Source organism: Nanorana parkeri, unplaced genomic scaffold (assembly GCF_000935625.1).
Source record: "Nanorana parkeri isolate BGI_ZX_2015 unplaced genomic scaffold, ASM93562v1 scaffold1824, whole genome shotgun sequence".
Classification (NCBI taxonomy): domain Eukaryota; kingdom Metazoa; phylum Chordata; class Amphibia; order Anura; family Dicroglossidae; genus Nanorana; species Nanorana parkeri.
In genome coordinates, this window is record NW_017308092.1 from 155,987 (window position 1) to 171,669 (window position 15,683).

The following is a 15,683-nucleotide window of genomic DNA, read 5'->3' on the forward strand; positions in this document are numbered from 1 at the left end:
AATTGTTGTAATTCAGCCACATTGGAAGGTTTTCGAGCATGAACCGCCTTTTTAAGGTCATGCCACAGCATCTCAATAAGATTCAGGTCAGGACTTTGACTAGGCCACTCCAAAGTCTTCATTTTGTTTTTCTTCAGCCATTCTGAGGTGGACTTGCTGGTGTGTTTTGGATCATGTCCTGCTGCAGAACCCAAGTTCGCTTCAGCTTGACGTCACGAACAGATGGCCGCACATTATCCTTCAGGATTTTTTGGTAGACAGCTGAATTCATGGTTCAATTTATCACAGCAAGCCTTCCAGATCCTGAAGCAGCAAAACAGCCCCAGACCATCACACTACCAGCACCATATTTTACTGTTGGTATGATGTTCTTTTTCTGAAATGCGGTTTTACTCTTACGCCAGATGTAATGGGACACACACCTTCCAAAAAGTTCAACTTTTGTCTCGTCAGTCCACAGAGTATTTTCCCAAAAGTTTTGGGGATCATCAAGATGTTTTCTGGCATAACGGAGACGAGCTTTTATGTTCTTTTTGCTCAGCAGCGGTTTTCGTCTTGGAACTCTGCCATGCAGGCCATTTTTGCCCAGTCTCTTTCTTATGGTGAGTCATGAACACTGACCTGAACTGAGGCAAGTGAGGCCTGCAGTTCTTTGGATGTTGCTGTGGGGTCTTTTGTGACCTCTTGGATGAGTCGTCGCTGCGCTCTTGGGGTAATTTTGGTTGGCCGCCCACTCCTGGGAAGGTTCACCACTGTTCCATGTTTTCGCCATTTGTGGATAATGGCTCTCACTGTGGTTCGCTGGAGTCCCAAAGCTTTAGAAATGGCTTTATAACCTTTTCCAGACTGATAGATCTCAATTACTTTCTTTCTCATTTGTTCCTGGATTTCTTTGGATCTCGGCATGATGTGTAGCTTTTGAGGATCTTTTGGTCTTCTTCACTTTGTCAGCCAAGTCTCATTTAAGTAATTTCTTGATTGCGAACAGGTGTGGCAATAATCAAGCCTGGGTGTGGCTAGAGAAATTGAACTCAGGTGTGATAAACCAGAGTTAAGTTATGTTTTAAGAGGAGGGGGGGTGCGGCAAACACTTTTTCACACAGGGCCATATGGGTTTGGATTTTGTTTTTCCTTAACCCCTTACTTCCTTTTAAAAAACGGCATGTTGTGTTTACTTGTGTTATCTTTGACAAATATTTAAATTTGTTTGATGATCTGAAACAATTAAACCTAATAACCTAATATGTGCTCTGTGTTTCCTTTTTTGCTATTTCTGTATTTATATCATTTTTTAAGATTACTTTTACTTTTTACAGCTATCTGTTCCTCATAGCATATTTTTGCTGTTCTAATTTCCATTTGCATTTTTTGTTACATTGCTTATAGTGCCTGAATGCCAGCTGTGACCCTTCCCCCTAATATTTTTAAAAGGACATTTTTTTTCTCATTTATTGGTCTTTTAACTCTAGAATCTAACCAGCCAGGTTTTGCTTTTACCCTTTTAAATGTATTAGTTATTGGGATGCACTCTCGAATGTTGCTGTTTAGTATGGCCTTAAATCTCTCCCATTTGTCTACTGTGTTCATTGTCTTGAAGATTCATCCCAGGCGATATTTTAATAAGGATCTCAGTTTGATTAAGTTGGGCTTTTTAAAGATAAGTGTTGCTGTTCCCACTTTTGTTTTTCCCTACAAGGACTGCAAATGTTATTAACCTGTGGTCGGTGCTGCCCAAGTTGTCCCTTACATCCACATCTGTGATTAGTTATGTATTAGAAATTAGTAAGTCTATAGGTGGCCATACACTTTACAACCCTCGCAAGACTTTGGTCTTGCGAGGGTTGTAAAGTAATTAAAAAAACGTATGATCTGCCCATCTTGGACAGGCAGATCGTACTTGCGATCATCGCAAGCCCACCCCATAATTATTTTGCAATTGGTGAGGATACTCTCCGCACACCTTTCAGCAGTCCCGGCCAATAAACAAAGATGGTACCACAATAGTGTCACAAAGATCAAAAAGAGCCGACGTTTCGGGGCCGCGCAGGGTCCCTTCCTCAAGGCAAGAGATGTGACCCTTAGGGGACCCTGCGCGGCCCCGAAACGTCGGCTCTTTTTGATCTTTGTGACACTATTGTGCAATAAAAAGGACTTATTCATTTTAAATACTTGGAGTGCTGGTGACCTATTCTTCCACCCCATAATTATAACATTAGCATCTCGATCTGTGAGATTAGCTAAAAATCAACTTCCCTTATGGTCGGCGGCCTGTGACATATGTCTATTAATAATGTACCATGATCATCGCTAGTTTTTATCTCTAGCAATAAAGCCTCTGCCCCCTCCTCAGATGCATTATTGATGTTGTCACGCACATTTAATAGTATGTCAAGAAGAATCTCCATGCATACCCCTCCCACCTCTATTTTATCAATCCCTCTGAAATAAGTTATACCCTTCCGTATTCACTGTCCAGTCTTGTGTTTGCCAAACCAAGTTTCCATTATTCCCACAAGGTTGTCATTTTCTTCAATTTGTAGAAGTTCTAGCTCATCCATTTTGTTTGCCAAACTTCTAGCGTTTGTGGGTAGTAGTTCTTTGTGTATAAGGAGGGGAGAGCGTGTATTAGACTCCATTCACACCTGTAACTCTAGGTGCAATTAGGGATTCCTCTGTCAGGAACTTGCGGTTTCCTGCAGCAGGAATCCTTGATCTGGCGTTTACAAGCGGCCGCTGTCACCCATTCATGTTAATGATCAGGTGATAGCCGCTACATTTAAACACCTGCACACCTTGTAATAGTTTGTGATATCATTACATTTGGTTAGAAATCAATCACTCTACCTGGACGCATTGATTGTGCATCCAGGAAGAGTGTTTTCTAACCGTATGTAATCATATCATTACATGTGGTGGGTAGGCGTTTACATGGAGCTGCTGTCACCTGATCATTAACTTGAATGGGTGACAGTTGCCGCTTGTAAACGCCAGATTCCTGCTGCAGGAAAATGCAAGTTCCTGATGCATGAATCCCTAATTGCACCTAAACCTACAGATATGAATAGGACCTTATTGTGGGTCTATTGGTGTCCATAGTACCATACCGGAAATAGTTAACTTTCATTTTGATGTATATTTGGCAAGCAGCCCCCATGGGAGAAGTAAATTTGTTGGGTGGCTCCCGAGTGAATTGAGTTTGAGACCACTGTTCTAAATGCTTGTTAGGTTCATCTGTTTCCCATTGGAAATTAATTTTTAAAACAATGGTCTTTACCCACAGTGGATGTGTCAGTGACTCGCCTTAACAGGAAAACCATTAGGCCAGTAGAGGGAGTTCTTGCCTAAAGATTCTATGACAAACAGCTAGAATCTGACCCAAACCCAGCTATTGCTAGCTATTACTGCTCTTAAAACCCAGCTATTGCTAGCAAACACTGCTCTTTGCCCTATTCCAGCTATGACCTTAATCTTTAACCTGTGTCAAAAGATGTCTTCCAACTGCGGCAATGGACACGTTCCTGATGGAGCATGTGGAGCAGATGTCTGGAGCCCTACACATCAGCTGTGGTGGCTTGCTGGAAGCATCTAGCCTTGTGTCTTGTATGAATATGTTGTCCATACAAATGCATAGAGAATTGTTGATCAGGTGCTGGGAGGCACATGCTTTATCCAAGGAGTGCCTGATTTGAACTTTAAGGGACAGCGTCTCTTCTGAGCTACTGTTGACAACATCAATGAAGCATTTACCTGCCTCAGCACAAGAAAGTCTTGGAAAGGTCTGCTAAGTCCGATACCTTTTCTTTCATCTACTACTGTTGTAGGCTTGACTAGGCCCTCTAAGCCATGTTCTCTGGCCACCTGCAGGTTTGGATGTAAAAAACTTGCTGAACCCCTATAGAAGCCTTAAACATGAAGGTGCTATTCCAAGTGGGGGAATCTTTGTTAATCCTCGTGGGTTCTTGGGTAGTTTGCCTTTCAGGTGTACAAACAAATTCCCTTTCTCTGGTGCACTGATTAGCAGACCTAACTCTCCTCACTTGGGGTCTCCTGAACCCAGAGTATCTTATTCTAGCCCCTGTGCCAATTTGGCCTCTGGAGCTCTGTCCCATTCTGGCCATTGTCCTCTCCCCCAAATCAATTGATTTGCTCCCTTGGTACATGTAAGGCCATCAGTTGTGCTTGGTTTCCATCAGATGCACCGCCCCTGTCCCCCCATAGAGGGACCCCATGACCTTCATTGTACTTCCTGGGCACTGTCTCACCATTCTCAGCCTCTACACACCTAATGTTTTCAGGGTATTTGCTCTAGTATCTACCCTATTGTCTTCCCATGGCATCCATATTGTTGAACACAAGTTTCTTGTCTCTCAGCTTTTGCAGGATTTTGGGTGTCAAGAGCCCTCCTATTGATTGTCTTGCTACAGTTACTCCTTTGGGATTGCATTCTTTACTAGACACTGCTCCAGCACGTATGTTATGTGATCCACAATGCTCCTCTTTGGAAATGTACTAAATCACACACAGAGCACCACATATAAGATGATGTTGTAGCAGAATGCATCTAGTTCAGTGAGCTTGAAATTTTCTCTTTACTATCACTGCCAACAGAGCAATCCAAGAAATAGACAATGGTAACCCTGAAGCTTGTTGTATTGCTACATAAGTAGTAATAGGGGATTGCCTGACGTTTAATAGCAAATGTTTATGGTACGTGTGAATTAGGGATGCAACGATACCGATACTAGTAACGAGTATGAGTACTCACCCAAAGGCTCCGATACCGGAAGTTCCAGTCAAAGGGAGATCTCCCTCTGACCGACAGTGCCCAGGGAGCATGGAGCCGGCTTCCTTTCCAATCAGGATGTCGGGTGGTGGGTTATAACCTGCCTTCCGGCTTCTTGATTGTCTAAGAAGCTGGGTTCACTTGTTGCTAGGTAGCTTGGCTTCCTAGCAACAAGTGACCTGGCTTATCAGAAAGTCAGGCGGCAGATCATGACACGTCAGCCAGTTTCCTGATTGCCTGTGAAGCCGGTGTTCTAGTGAAAGATCACCGGCTTCACTTGCCCAGGCTACCTGGCTTCCTGACCATTCGGGAAGCTGGGCGGCGAGTCATGAGGTGCTGTCTTGGCTCCTGATTGGTCAGGAAGCCAGCTTAACTTGTTGGTAGGCAGCCTGGCTTCCTAAACAATCAGAAAGCCCGGTCATTATGTGCCGCCCCCGGCTTTTTGATTGGTTAGGAAGCCAGGCTGCCTACCGACAAGTGAAGCTGGCTTCCTAGCACAATTAGGAAGCCGGGAGGCGGGTCGGAAGCTGGCTTCACTTGTTGCTAGGCAGCCTGGCTTCCTGACCAATCAGAAAGCCGGACGGCACCTCCTGACTCGCCGCCCGGCTTCCTGATTGGTCAGGCAGCCTGGGCAAGTGAAGCCGGTGTTCTTTCGCTAGAACACCGGCTTTACAGGCAATCAGGATGCTGGCCGACGGGTCATGATCCACCACCTGACTAACTGATAATCGGTATCTGTGCATCCTAGTGTAAATATGTGAATGACCTGACCCACTAATGGTCAGCTCGGCTGACCATTAGAGGGTCAGGTCATTCATTGGGTGTTGAGAAGGCAAGATTAGTGAAGCACCAAGGAAAGGCACATAAGAACCAGTAGTAGTTACTAGCAACGCAACTGATTTAGGCAAAGCTTGTTGATGACACCCGATTCTGTGTGTTATTGGGAGATAGTTTGAGCATATGTACTGTCTTTAATCACATTTACTGAGCTGCTATTTCTGGCTAAATATATATTTATTTATTTTTAGGATCTTGTATTTTCTGCCTCTCCTGATTCTACAATACGCGTTTGGTCAGTGCCAGAGGCCTCCTGCATTCAGGTTTTGAGAGCACATGACGGAGCAGTGACTGGACTAAGTCTTCATGCAACTGGGGATTATTTGCTGAGTTGCTCAGATGACCAGGTAAGCGCAATTTGGTACTGGTACATTTTTGGCAAAAATGTAAAGGAACAAAGTTTTTTCTTATAAACCAGCTTATGGTGGACGTTTACCCCATTTTGCTAAAACTCGCATCAGCTCTGCATGCCAAACATCTTACATTCATTAGTTAAACAAACATATTATGTTTTTACATACAATTACTCTTTTAATGCCTGGTGCTTTTTGGCATTAGTGAAGTAGTCCAGGCTGGGAAAATCTCATCTCCTGTCTCCATATTCATATTCTACATATCCCAGTCACATGTGCCAGAGTACTAGGAGGTAAAGGGAGATGGATTAATCTGCCCTTAGTGAAAATAGTTGCTGTGAGAAGAATGGGAAGGAAAATAAAAGTAGGTATGCAAAGAATAAAAAGCCTGCAATTGTCCAAGTATCCATTTGTAGATTGCCATTACTAAACGTTTCTAAAGGTGCCTTTGTTGCCCTTTTAAAGATAAAGGGTGAGGTTCCTCTTTAATGCAAAACTGATTCTTCATTACTGAAAATCAACCTGCATGCCCCCGAGTTCCCAACCACTGCTTTGACAGCAGAGGAAAACAATTGTCTCACCAGCTCCTCATCTCTGTATGAAGTTGACTAAAGAAATAGTAGTAGAGTGATTTAAAATTTGTTTTTTTTTTGTATGTTGTCCTTTATACTTTAGGGTTTATTCTGGACTTATTTAAATGTTGCATTTTTTTCTAGTATTGGGCTTTCTCAGATATCCATGCAGGGCGTGTCCTTACCAAAGTGACAGATGAAACATCAGCCTGTGGTAAGCATTTTTCATTACGAAGTTTTTTTTCCAGACTTCGAACTACTTGTGTATTTATTTCAACTAGGGAGCTTAACACAAGTGGCTGGTGTCAGAAGGAAGGTTTTGGTTTCCTGGAGAACTGGGCTGACTTCGCAGTCGGCTATCGGCTCTTCAGCCGAGACGGGCTGCATCTTAATGGGAAAGGTGCAGCATTCCTGGGAGTAACTATTTCTTTGCAGCTCTAACCTGTGCTCAGTTTCATCCTGATGGGCTTATTTTTGGCACTGGAACAATGGATTCTCAAATTAAGATTTGGGATCTTAAGGTAAGTTGTTGGTTTACTCGAGTGCTTTTTTTCCCTTGTTTTTTTTTTTCATGTAATGCAACATTGCAAGTCAAAAATAATGCATCCATCCACAAAACCTATGTGTCCTGTGGCTTTTCAGGGAGGTTATCCGGCTGCTTTGCAGGCATAGCAACAAGTCCTGGATTTGTTATGAACACTTGGTTTAAACTCTACCAGCTATACATTTAAGAAATCGTAGGCTTTCCACACTTCCCTCTTAGTATGCCATTATTCTCCTATATTTGTGTAAAGGGCAGAAAACAGTTCTACCCTGTATTCCACTTTCTCATTTAAGTGATGTCTGTATTTAAAAAGTGTAGCAGGTGGCTAATAAAAGTAGCATACAGGGAGGTTTAGGGTAGGTATAGAACCACCCTATCACATGACTGTCTGTGAAGGTTCTTCTTCATCCAGGTCATGGTATATCTAAAAAATAAGTCAAGGCAACTGGACTGTATTTTTCTTGAAGGCGTTTCTCAATTCAGAATGACTTGTACAAAAAATCTCTAGGAATAAATATGGTGAATGTTGCTCCAATCGCAACCAGGTGTTGATTGCATTTGCATAATTGGAGCTAGGAGGTGTTATTAACCTGTCCAATAGTAATTTTTTTTATGGGGGGGCATTATTTTATATGTACAGGGCTTGTATTTTTTTTATGTGTATGTGGAGGGAGTGGAAGTGTACTAGGCTCCATTCACACCTGTATCTTTAGGTGCAATTAGGGATTCCTGCATCAGGAACATGCGTTTCCTACAGCAGGAATCCCTAACCTGGCGTTTAAAAGCGGCAGCTGTCACATATGACCGATCAGGTTACAGAAGTTGCATGTAAACGTCTGCACACCGCATGTAATGATGTGTGATATGATTACATTCGGTTAGAAATCAATCTCCCTGGACGCAATGATTGCGCATTCAGGGAGAGTGTTTTCTAACTGCATGTAGTAATATCACATATTACATGTGGTGTGCAGGAGTGTACGTGCAACTGCTGTCACCTGATCATTAACTTGAATGGGTGACAGCGGCCGCTTGTAAACACCAGATTAGGCATTCCTGCTGCAGGAAAAGGCATGTTTCTGACACAGGAATCCCTAATCACACCTAAACCTACAGATATGAATGGGGCCGTATTGTGTGTGTGTGTGTTAGTACCAAACCGGATATATTTCAATTTTATTTTTAACATATGAGATTTGGCAAGCGCCCCGCCCATGGGAGAAAAAAAATTGTCGAGTGGCCCCTGAGGGAATTGAGTTTGAGAAACAAATCTGTAGCTCAGCTGCAGATTTTCACTGTAATGGGTTAATTTTTATATTGATAGTATAAAAATATATTTAAATATATCATTTTTATTTGTTACATTTATTTATTTTACACTTTTTTTTTATTTTTTTTACACTTTTCACTATTTGTTTTCAACATTTTTATTTAATTATATCAAGCAGTCATTGTGCATTAAACTCACTATTACTGCGTGATAATTTAATTAATTTATAGTTAATATTAGGCTGCTTCAAATGTAAGAATAGCCAATAATAATCTTAGTGACACTGATCCTGCAGCATTTCAGGATCAGGTGTCATGAAAGGTTTTCTGATCGTTCCAACAACGATCAGAAAACCTGCAACATTGTTTCAGCGGTGCAAACATGTATCCAAATGTTTCTATTGCTGAAAGTTTAGAAAACCGGATTTCCCGATCTATACCATCTGTCAGTGACAGCTAGAGCTGCAAATGCGGCTCTGCTCTCACTGTCAGGCACACCCAATTCCAGAAAGGGATGGGGTGTCTGAAAAAGCTCAACTCTTTCATTGATGGATGGTAACTGCTGATTCTCAGCGGTTACCGCCATTACAGAGCCCCAAATAGCTGATCGCGTACAGGGTACATGAGCAGTCATTTGGGCACTTTGTGGCGGGACGTAGAGTGTACGTCTCCTGTCACGAAGGGGTTAAAGACCCTACAGACAAAAAGCTCCCTCTCCTGTACCATGGACACATTGGTAAGTTAGTTGGTGTTGGTTTTGGACTTGGCTTTGATCTCCCAGACCGTCGCTGAGTGGGCCAGATCTATTGGAGTTTGGAAGCTGCAGGTGTGGATCCAGTGCTTCATATGTGATGTAAACTTGGATTCTAGTCTGTGTCACGGATAAACCTGGTATCAGCTCAGATGCAGGGGTGTGGAATGTAAAAAAAAACTACTTGTCCAAAGGCGGGGGCCGAATCTACTTCTCCCTCATGACAATCTACTTGTCCCAATACAAAAAAAATAGTTTTAATCAAAACCAGGGATGCGCCAATACCAGTTTTTGGGAATCGAGTACCGATATTTTGCTTTCGGTAGTCGCCGATACAGAGTATCGGTGCTTCCGTTGGCATGGAGCAGGCTTTCCGGGGAACCAGGAAGCTGAGCAGCGGGTAATGCCATGCTACCCGGCTTCCTGATTGCCAGGGAAGTTGACTCTATGTTGTTTGTCTGGCTTGATTGTGATTGGCTGGGAAATCTTCCTCTGACCGGAAGTTCCGGTACCAGGGAAGGTATCGGAGCATTTGGGCGAGTACTTGTACTCGCCCAAATGCTAGCAACTCAATCACACTGGCCCACAATGACCAGGTGTCAAGCATAGGAGCTGAACTGAAGCCAAATAAAGGGAATTAAACACAAAGAAAGCGACTAACAACCTAAGAACTCACATGCAGAGTGCAAAGTCAGGCAGCTTTAGGACTGTAAAGTTGGAGACCAAAAGTGGAGAGTTTTAACCTCCCTGGCGGTCTGATTATTTCCTTTTTTGTTCTATTATTTTTTTAACTTTTAAAATTCCCGCTGGTTCCCACCCCTGCGACGCGGACACTCTCAAGAGACGGATGCCGGCACGGGAAGCTGGCTCCATGTTCCCCTACGGCACTGGCGGTCAGACAAAATCTTCCTCTGACCGGAAGTTCCGGTACCAGGGAAGGTATCGGAGCATTTGGGCGAGTACAAGTACTCGCCCAAATACTCTATCGGTGCATCCCGAATCAAAACTGTATTTGATTGTGCTAAATAGCGCTTCTCATGGTCACCTGACCAATGAGTGTTTGCAATTTGCGAGCAAAATTCTAAATACATAGGGCAGGACTGCGCTGGTCAGCAGTACATCGTACAGATAGTACACATGTACTTGGGAGAGACCGGGCCAAATTTGATCGGGTAATTCCATTTTCCCATATTACCTGGGAAAGTGAACTTACCCTTTAATGCACATTGTGCGTGTAAGAGAGTTCTGCCTGGCTACCACAATATGGCACACAGTGGAATGGCGGCAGCACTCAACGCACACACATAATGTCCTACGCGTGCGTTTATTTGCTTGCAGATGGCGGGGGCAGTGGGGTTGGTTTTAATTTTTCTTTTATGTTATTTTTTACTTTATCACTTTTATTTTTAAAAAGTTTGTTTTATTTTTTACTTTTTTTTCCCCCCACTTCATTTTATTCCTATCACATAGGGGCTTAAAATCCCTTATGTGAAAGTTTGGAGGTGACAGTTTCTTTTTATGGAACCTGCCCTCCAATACAGAAGAGATGTTCTGTGCAGTACCTGACAGCTGAGAAAGGTGGCGCTGTGATTACAGCGCCACGGTCTAAGTGATCACACAGAGCAGACGAAGAGCGGGTGTAGTGGCTCCCCACTACATTTAGTTCTGCTTGTCCGGACTAAGGGCTAAATGTAAAAAAGCTAAATGTACTTGTCCGGAGCAGGGCTAAATGTACGAAAAAACTACTCGCCCGGCGATAGGAATTCCACACCCCTGAGATGTGTAGGGCCTTATGGTTTAAGTGCAGGTCTGCAGAATTGCCGTTTAGGAAGGCTCTAGTATGCCTTCCATGACGATCTCGTCTGGGATCATAAAGAAAATTTCTCCAATCATCTTGCAGGACGGCAACCTGAGAGATGATTAACTCCTCCTATACAGAAAACACAATTGAACAGATTTTAAAAGTCCCTTCCAAACCCTCTTCCCTCAGTTTTCGATGGAGTTTCCTACCGTCAGGATCGTCATGTTTATTGTTTTTCTGACCGGTTTGCATAGGCCACGGGTTCCTCTCTGTGAGCTCTGCTAATGGCATCACTCCCTGCGGCCTTGCTGTTATTACAGAGGGTTCCCCTTATTCCTAGAACTCACCTTCCACCTGTGGACCGACTGAATCCTGAAGCCCCGGCAATTCTGCCCTGTCTGGTGCTGTTTTTTTTTATATAATTCTTTATTTTGTAAGGCACGAGCATCCATACAGAAACATTGCACACAATCTGTTAACAATATAAATCAAGGCTCTCCTTTTGCAGTGCTAATAACAGGTTTGATCCCATATGCATGGATTTCGTAACTTTTCGTAACTTTTCCATTTAGGCAACATATATAACATTAACAACAGTAATAGGGCATAATAGGCTTCGAACCCTTGCATAAGTAGGTGTTATGTGCTTCTCTCCCTGAGTCGCCATTTCCAAAAGCTCAAGGCATCTGAGGGTCAGTTGGTGGGTCCTGCTCAATGTGCACTTGATATTCCGGGGAGAAGAAGAACTCCGTCTAAGTGGACCATACCTTGCAGAAAGTGTCATGTGTCTCCCTGGACGACGCAATCAGATCCTCCTTTCTCCAGATCTTGTTGACCTTCCCCAACCACATACACCCCTACGGTGAGTAGGGGGTCTGGTGTTCCGCCAGAGTATCGGAATACAGGCTTTCGCCGCATTAAGTGTGGTAGTACCGATCTCAGGTACGCCCGTTTGGGTATCTCATTGTGATATCATTGGGATATCTCGGTCAGTAAATGTGGGTAACAGCGATTTGACCCCCTCTCAAAAACCTTGGATTCCTGGGCATGTCCAAAAAACATGGAGCATGGTACCTCCAGACTGGCCGCATCGCCAGCACTCAGGAGTCAGTTCCGGCATGATTTTGTGAAGGTCAGCAGGGGTCCTATACCAGCGTGTAAGAATTTTATAATTGCACTCCTGGATTCTGGTGCATCTGGAGGTTTTATGGGCCATGTACACAATTTTTTCCTTTTGGTCTGGTGTGAAGTATAGCTCCAGTTCACTTTCCCATTTGTCAAAGTAAGGTGGATCGTAGGAAGTGGGCTAGCTGAACCCTTTGCCAGAAGTTTAGTGGGGACCACTGGGGTTGCACTGATAGGTTACCCATGCCCCATCCCTCATGAAGTGCCGAGCTTCGTGGATGCCCTCCTCCTGTAGTTTTCGAAAACCCAGGTCTCCCACTCCAGGGGTAAAACTAGAGTTACCCAGAATGGGTAGTAAGGGTGAGGGAGATGGGGATATGCCTTCTACCGGGAAGAGCCTGCGGCATACTGCCCAAGTGGCGCCTATGGTGGGATGATTTCTCACTGAGTTCGGGATGTTGCACCAGGGCAGGGATGACAGGGGGAGTCCAGTAACTGATTGTTCGAGCCCAATCCATTGTTTTAGAGTGCCATGCCGGCACCAATCTATCACCCTCGTGAGATGACACGCAGCGTGGTATCGAGTCACATCGGGAAGGCTAATCCCCCCATGTAGTTTATGCATCCGTAGGATCGCCGATTTGATCCTAGGTGTCTTGTGAGCCCACAGGAATTTCCCAAAGGCACTGTTAACTGCCCTGAGAAAGAACTGTGGTACCCGAATTGGTAGAGTCTGTAAAAGGTAGAGAATGCGTGGCATAACATTCATCTTCAAAATGTTGCATCTACCAAACCACGAAAATTTACCTGCGTGCCATCTCAAGAGGTCCGATTTAATATCTTTGAGCAGTGGAGGGAAGTTGAGGCGGAAAGTGTGGGAAAGGTCTGCCGGGATATTAGTGCCCAAGTATCTCAGTGATTCCGTAGTCCACCGAAATGGGAAGGCTGCCCGCAGGCCAGGTATGAGGAAGCCAGGGATGGATACATTGAGGGCTGTGGATTTCTGAAAATTAATGAGGAAGAATGATAGCGCCCCATACTTCTCAAATTCCTGCATAAGGTTCGGTATGGATACAGTAGGGTTCGTGAGGAAGAACAACAGGTCATCGGCGAAAGGCGCTACTTTGTTCCTCCCCCCCAGGTCCACCCCCTCAATATTACTGTTAGTTCTGACTCTGCGGAGGAAGGGCTCCAGGGCGAGAATGAAGATCAACGGTGACAGCGGTATCATTTGATATTGCAAAGGTTCTGGATAGCGCTCCATTGATCCGGACCTGAGCCGTCGGTCTGGAGTAGATCACCATGATCCATGTCATCATCACCTCACACAGGCCCAACGCCCGGAGAGTCAGTTCCATGAACTGCCAACCGACGCGGTCAAAAGCCTTTTCCGCGTCGGTGGACAGAAGCAGAAGGGGCTGTTCCCGGGCGGAGGATTCATGGATGACATCCAACACCCGTGTTACATTATCCCGTGCTTCCCTAGATGGCCTGAATCCGACCTCGTCTAGATGGATAATATCTTGTAAGTAGGGGATTAAACGGGATGTCAGTATTTTTGTGAAAAGTTTCAGGTCTGACTGAGCAGTGAGATGGGCCTATAGTTTGCACATAGAAGAGGGTCTTTCTCTGGTTTTGGAATTACGGTGACGTGCTCGCAGTGAATCTATGGGAAACGGTACGCCTCGGCCCACCACATTGTATCCTTTCAAGAAGTAGGGGATATGGTTTCCCAGAACGTCTTGTAGTAGGGTAGGGAAAGGCCATCTGGTCCCGGAGCTTTTCCCGTTTTAGTCCTGTGTAGGGCAGCACATAGTTCCTCACCGTTGATAGGTGTCTCCATGGAGCGCACCGCCTCTTCCGGTAGAGCCGGCATCCCCGATTCTGCTATGTACTCCGCTATCTTAGTTCTAAGGTCTAGTGCGGCCTGGCGTGTGGTTTGGCTGTGGAGATTATATAGGGAAGAGTAATAGTCTGCAAATGCCCCTGCTATTTCTGCTGTCTTACACATCTTCGTACCGGAGGGAGACAGTATCTCTGCTATGTAGGATTGGGCTTGTTGCGTACGTAGCGCCCTGGCTAATGGCCTGCCACATTTGTCTCCTAATTCATAGAAAACCCGTTTACACCTATTTAACATTCTCCTGGCCTTACCTAAGCAAATGGATAGTAATTGTTCCCGGAGACGCGTTAGTTCCCCAAGGACAGATCTGGCAAGAGACTGTTTGTGGATTGATTCCAGGCTGGCTATGTCCGCCAGCAGCTCTTCCACCTTAGCTGATCTCTGTTTTTTAAGTCGTGCACCCATTTTAATAAAGGAACCCCTGATGTATGCCTTTATGGGCCTCCCAGAGAATCATGGGATCGCAGTCTTCCGTGTCATTGCAAGCAAAGTAAGTTTCTAAATCAGCTTTAATCTCCGCTACCAGGGTGGGGTCATGTAAGAGAGAGTCATTCAAGCGCCAATTCCATGACCCCCGCTCCTGTGGCTTCAGGTGGAGGGTCAAAGATATCGGGGCATGGTCCGAGAGTGCAATGACTCCAACGGACGCCTCCCGCACTACTGACAGATCTCTGTGTCCCACTAAGAAAAAGTCTATCCGGGAATATTAACCATGTGGGTTGGTATAGAACGTATAGTCACGATCCTTTGGGTGCAGCGCACGCCATATATCAACTAATTGGAAGTGCCGCAGACATTTTTTGACCCTCCTGAGAGCTGAGTAGGAGAGGTGTGAAGCCGATCTCGAGCTATCTAGAATGGGGTCCAGGACCATGTTGAAGTCCCCGCCCAGTACCAGGACCCCCTCCATGAATTCCCCCAACTGTTCCAGGGTGGCCTCCAAGAAAGGGATCTGACCCGCATTAGGCAGGTACACGTTCGCTAACGTGCATAAAGTAGGACCCACTCTGCCCTTCACAAAAAGGAATCTGCCATCCGGGCTATATCGCGCCGATATGTACTGCCACTGTGCGGACCTATGCACCACAATGCTCACACCTTTACATTTACCATCTGGGGAGCCACAGTGGTAAGCATATGGAAAGTGCTGGTTCTGAAACCTGGGAATACCAGAGACCTTGAAATGCGTTTGTGCGGAATTTTCAGGCCTTTGGCATTCCAAGACACCATGGTACAGGATACTGGAGGCATCCTCACCGCCATCTGACGCTCAGGAAAGTGGAAGATTTTCCCTAGGAAAGAGCGAAGTAGTGGAAAGTAGGGGAGGGAGGGGAGTAGGTTGTAGGGGAGAGAAGTTAAGCGAGAGGTTGGACTAGTCTCCGAGGCCTAGAGGGTCGGTGGTCCAACCAGGACGAACAGGAGACGGGAGGACTACACGCTAGACAAGTTAAACCCACAAAAAACTAGTGGGGTAACTACCCCTAAATTCACCCACCTAAAGGACTAGATGCCCTAGGCGGGACAACCTATGTGGGAGTGTGGCTGGACAAAGCGGGCCTCACTCAACTTCCCCGCTCCACACCAGGACATCAATGAGTGGCGAGACCACTCTTAGTAGTATCTCAGAATGTTAAGCACCTACATTGTAGACCCCAGGCAAATGTATTAGGATAGTGAGTGAATGAGGTCTCATTTAAACAGTACAGTAAACATATAACCAGAACAAGGCAACAAGGAAGAATCCC

The 15,683-nt window shown here is 45.0% G+C and overlaps 1 protein-coding gene across 1 annotated transcript in view; it reads left to right on the forward strand.

Annotated features, from left to right (window-relative positions):
- PRPF19 (pre-mRNA processing factor 19) overlaps positions 1 to 15,683 on the forward strand; it is a 220,285-nt gene that overhangs the window by 105,298 nt on the left and 99,304 nt on the right. Inside the window, exons 11-13 of the mRNA XM_018571734.1 lie at positions 5,812 to 5,967; positions 6,690 to 6,759; positions 6,981 to 7,066. Coding sequence (XP_018427236.1) covers positions 5,812 to 5,967; positions 6,690 to 6,759; positions 6,981 to 7,066 — 312 coding nt within the window. The remainder of the gene's footprint in view (positions 1 to 5,811; positions 5,968 to 6,689; positions 6,760 to 6,980; positions 7,067 to 15,683) is intronic.